At 50.9% G+C, this 5108-nt stretch overlaps 1 protein-coding gene across 3 annotated transcripts in view; it reads right to left on the bottom strand.

Moving 5' to 3' along the window:
• Positions 1-204: 204 nt before the first annotated feature.
• Positions 205-5108, bottom strand: part of LOC115183332 (plastin-1) — a 10108-nt gene continuing 5204 nt past the window's right edge. For all 3 annotated transcript variants that reach the window (XM_029744666.1, XM_029744664.1, XM_029744665.1), the window contains exons 12-17: positions 4917-4995; positions 4395-4509; positions 1459-1592; positions 1244-1367; positions 1032-1156; positions 205-894 (exon numbers count right to left, since the gene is read on the bottom strand). In XM_029744666.1, coding sequence (XP_029600526.1) covers positions 756-894; positions 1032-1156; positions 1244-1367; positions 1459-1592; positions 4395-4509; positions 4917-4995 — 716 coding nt within the window. In that variant the 3' untranslated portion in view covers positions 205-755. The remainder of the gene's footprint in view (positions 895-1031; positions 1157-1243; positions 1368-1458; positions 1593-4394; positions 4510-4916; positions 4996-5108) is intronic.

Raw genomic sequence — 5108 nt, 5'->3', positions numbered from 1 at the left:
AAACGTGGGAGTGAGGCGAGAGGGGAAGATGTATCTGTGAATTAAATGAACTAAATCACATCCCAGCGTTGTTAGTGAGATGGAAGTTGGGACCGTGCATCAAATCACACAAGGCTTACTGACCTAGTTCCATCACACAGTTCTCCTTTGTTGTCCTCCTTTGTTTCTGGTAAACATTTATCTCAGTCCCGGGTGAAACACGCGTTTGTTAAATGGGTTTTATTATACATGTTTATGATTGAGTATTCAAAAATGCACCACCCCTCCCACACACACACAATTTGCATGAACAAAATGTCAGTCTGTTATCGTCGGTAGATTGCGTTTACTAAGTCAAGAGAATTACACAACATTTACAGGTCTGCAACATGTCTGTACTGTTCATTCTGTAAGGTGTGTGTATGTGTGCGTGTGTGTGTGTGTGTATGTGCGCATGTGTGTGATTGAAACCAAAGGGTTCATGTCCCCTCCACTATATAGATTTATAATTCTATTCTGCTGTTTCTTTTATACAGAATGAATTAATACATGAATCATTTAGAGATATTAAAATGATCCTTCAGTGCCTCCATGAGCACATAACTGAAATAAATGTTTAATGAACAATCAGCTGCGCTCTGATTCTCTGATTATATACACTGATCTAATCACAGACGAGATGAGCAGGAGACAGGAAGAGGGTAAAGGGCAAGGAGCAAATTGGGACAGGCTGTTGGTGTATGTCAGTGTGTCTGAGTGTGTGTGTGTGTGTGTGTTCAGCCGTCAGCTTTCTTCATGCCCCTCCCCATCAGGCATGCGAACACAGTCAGAACCATCTTGGGTTTCACCTCGACCAGGTCATCAGGCAGAGCGTAGACACGGGCTCCGATCTTCCTGGATACCGTGATAGCGTACCTACAGGAAGACAAAAGGGAAGGGAAGTCAGCTCAGGGGTCAGAGGATAGAAGTCAGTTAGAAGTAAGAGGTTAGAGGTTGGGGGTCGAGGTCGAGGTCATTTAGAGTTCAGAGGTTAAGCGTCAGGGGTCATTTACTTGGCGTTGTTGAGCTTGTCTGCATCGCTGAGCTCCCCTCTCTTCACCAGCTCCTCTTTGATAGATTTGGGGGCGATGGTGTCTAACAAGTCTATCACTGGGAGACTAGTACTGATCAGCTTATCCTGCAGGACACACACACACACATTAAAGCTGTTCACATGCACACAACGTGCACTGCACACTGCACACTCACACACGTACACACCCACCTTGAAGCTGCTGATCTGTGAGTCCTTGCCTCCGTCTTTGAGCTGAGTGTTGACCCAGTTGATTATGATCTGGTCTCCAATCTTCTCCCCATCTCCTAGATCAGACAACACCTGGAGAGTGTACCTGAGGGGGGTGGGGGATGATAGAGGGATAGTAAGAGGTGAGAGAGATGTCGAAGTGAAAAAGGAAAGGTGTGTGTTTGTACGGTACATACCTCCTCATTAGCTGCCAGACCAGAGCCAGTGTGTGCATGGGACTTCCCTCGTTCAGATTCACTCCTCCAATTCCCACCAATGAGAATCGAGCTTTATTCCGACCCAGTTCCACCGCATAGGTACAGTTCTCCAACTACACACACATACACACCAACACAATGCCTGGAAATCCTCTGTATTTTCATCAACAACATATTGATAAAAGAGAGTCTGTGTGTGTGTGTGTGTGTGTGTGTGTGTGTGTGTGTGTGTGTGTGTGTGTGTGTGTGTGTGTGTGTGTGTGTGTGTGCGCGTGTGTGTGTGTGTGTGTGTGTGCCAAATAAGCCAGATATTGTTGTTGTGGGGGAGGCCAGGGGGAGGTGCATCGTTTTGGAATAGGGCTGCTCGGCTGCTCGTTGGACAGCTACGAGGAGCAGGCCTTTGCTGAGAAGCCTGACAAAAACTAGGGCAAAGCAACTGGCTAGGTACTGGTCTGTTTCAGCTGTCGTGGGCAGCCTAGCTGTTTGGAGAAGGAGACCATTTGGCTAGGTACCGCTCTGTTTCAGCTGTCGTGGGCAGCCTAGCTGTTTGGAGAAGGAGACCAGTTGGCTAGGTACCGCTCTGTTTCAGCTGTCGTGGGCAGCCTAGCTGTTTGGAGAAGGAGACCAGTTGGCTAGGTACCGCTCTGTTTCAGCTGTCGTGGGCAGCCTAGCTGTTTGGAGAAGGAGACCAGTTGGCTAGGTACCGCTTTGTTTCAGCTGTCGTGGGCAGCCTAGCTGTTTGGAGAAGGAGACCAGTTGGCTAGGTACCGCTCTGTTTCAGCTGTCGTGGGCAGCCTGGCTGTTTGGAGAAGGAGACCAGTTGGCTAGGTACCGCTCTGTTTCAGCTGTCGTGGGCAGCCTGGCTGTTTGGAGAAGGAGACCAGTTGGCTAGGTACTTCTCTGTTTCAGCTGTCGTGGGCAGCCTGGCTGTTTGGAGAAGGAGACCAGTTGGCTAGGTACCGCTCTGTTTCAGCTGTCGTGGGCAGCCTGGCTGTTTGGAGAAGGAGACCAGTTGGCTAGGTACCGCTCTGTTTCAGCTGTCGTGGGCAGCCTGGCTGTTTGGAGAAGGAGACCAGTTGGCTAGGTACCGCTCTGTTTCAGCTGTCGTGGGCAGCCTAGCTGTTTGGAGAAGGAGACCAGTTGGCTAGGTACCGCTCTGTTTCAGCCGTCGTGGGCAGCCTGGCTGTTTGGTGAAGGAGACCAGTTGGCTAGGTACCGCTCTGTTTCAGCCGTCGTGGGCAGCCTGGCTGTTTGGAGAAGGAGACCAGTTGGCTAGGTACCGCTCTGTTTCAGCCGTCGTGGGCAGCCTGGCTGTTTGGAGAAGGAGACCAGTTGGCTAGGTACCGCTCTGTTTCAGCCGTCGTGGGCAGCCTGGCTGTTTGGAGAAGGAGACCAGTTGGCTAGGTACCGCTCTGTTTCAGCTGTCGTGGGCAGCCTGGCTGTTTGGAGAAGGAGACCAGTTGGCTAGGTACCGCTCTGTTTCAGCTGTCGTGGGCAGCCTGGCTGTTTGGAGAAGGAGACCAGTTGGCTAGGTACCGCTCTGTTTCAGCTGTCGTGGGCAGCCTGGCTGTTTGGAGAAGGAGACCCGTTGGCTAGGTACTGCTCTGTTTCAGCTGTCGTGGGCAGCCTGGCTGTTTGGAGAAGGAGACAAGTTGGCTAGGTACCGCTCTGTTTCAGCTGTCGTGGGCAGCCTAGCTGTTTGGAGAAGGAGACCAGTTGGCTAGGTACCGCTCTGTTTCAGCTGTCGTGGGCAGCCTAGCTGTTTGGAGAAGGAGACCCGTTGGCTAGGTACCGCTCTGTTTCAGCTGTCGTGGGCAGCCTAGCTGTTTGGAGAAGGAGACCCGTTGGCTAGGTACCGCTCTGTTTCAGCTGTCATGGGCAGCCTAGCTGTTTGGAGAAGGAGACCAGTTGGCTAGGTACTGCTCTGTTTCAGCTGTCGTGGGCAGCCTAGCTGTTTGGAGAAGGAGACCAGTTGGCTAGGCACCGCTCTGTTTCAGCTGTCGTGGGCAGCCTAGCTGTTTGGAGAAGGAGACCAGTTGGCTAGGTACTGCTCTGTTTCAGCTGTCGTGGGCAGCCTGGCTGTTTGGAGAAGGAGACCAGTTGGCTAGGCACCGCTCTGTTTCAGCTGTCGTGGGCAGCCTAGCTGTTTGGAGAAGGAGACCAGTTGGCTAGGTACCGCTCTGTTTCAGCTGTCGTGGGCAGCCTAGCTGTTTGGAGAAGGAGACCAGTTGGCTAGGTACTGCTCTGTTTCAGCTGTCGTGGGCAGCCTAGCTGTTTGGAGAAGGAGACCAGTTGGCTAGGTACTGCTCTGTTTCAGCTGTCGTGGGCAGCCTAGCTGTTTGGAGAAGGAGACCAGTTGGCTAGGTACCGCTCTGTTTCAGCTGTCGTGGGCAGCCTGGCTGTTTGGAGAAGGAGACCAGTTGGCTAGGTACTGCTCTGTTTCAGCTGTCGTGGACAGCCTAGCTGTTTGGAGAAGGAGACCAGTTGGCTAGGCACCGCTCTGTTTCAGCTGTCGTGGGCAGCCTAGCTGTTTGGAGAAGGAGACCAGTTGGCTAGGTACTGCTCTGTTTCAGCTGTCGTGGGCAGCCTAGCTGTTTGGAGAAGGAGACCAGTTGGCTAGGTACTGCTCTGTTTCAGCTGTCGTGGGCAGCCTAGCTGTTTGGAGAAGGAGACCAGTTGGCTAGGTACTGCTCTGTTTCAGCTGTCGTGGGCAGCCTAGCTGTTTGGAGAAGGAGACCATTTGGCTAGGTACCGCTCTGTTTCAGCTGTCGTGGGCAGCCTAGCTGTTTGGAGAAGCAGGTGCTTTCTGTACCCTTGAGTGCCACGCAGACATGGACCTTTAAAATGTTTGGGATCCTTTTTTTGTCAGTTTGATTGGTGGATTGAAATAAAGTATTTAAAATGTGTGTGTGTACCTTCTTCATGTTACTGCCCAGTGCAGAGTATGGAGGTCTGTTGACTTTTTTCCACTCTACAGGGACGTTGACTTTCTCATACAACTGGAGAATCACCACCGCATCACACAGGTCACTGCAACACACACACACACACACACACACACACACACACACACACACACACACACACACACACACACACACACACACACACACACACACACACACACACACACCAATAAACACATGCAAACATCAACACACACACACCAATCAACACATGCAAACATCAACACACACACACCAATCAACACATGCAAACATCAACACACACACACCAATAAACACATGCAAACATCAACACACACACACCAATCAACACATGCAAACGTCAACACACACACATGCATACTCCCTCTCTCTCTCTGTGTGTGTGTGTGTGTGTGTGTGTGTGTGTGTGTGTGTGTGTGTGTGTGTGTGTGTGTGTGTGTGTGTGTGTGTGTGTGTGTGTGTGTGTGTGTGTGTGTGTGGTTACTGTACCAGTAGAGGTGGTTAACATAGGGAGCAACTCCCAGAGAGTTCATCCAGTTCCTGAATGTTTTCTCCTCTCTGGATTCTCCTGTTAGGACAACATTACACATATTACAGTGTGTGTGTGTGTGTGTGTGTGTGTGTGAGAAAGAAAGAGCGTGTGTTTGTGTGAGAAAGAAAGAGTGTGTGTGTGTGTGTGTG

This window comes from Salmo trutta, unplaced genomic scaffold (assembly GCF_901001165.1).
Source record: "Salmo trutta unplaced genomic scaffold, fSalTru1.1, whole genome shotgun sequence".
In the NCBI taxonomy this organism is placed as follows: Eukaryota; Metazoa; Chordata; class Actinopteri; order Salmoniformes; family Salmonidae; genus Salmo; species Salmo trutta.
The sequence above is the reverse complement of the archived record's forward strand: the minus strand, read 5'-3'. Positions and strand labels throughout refer to the sequence as shown.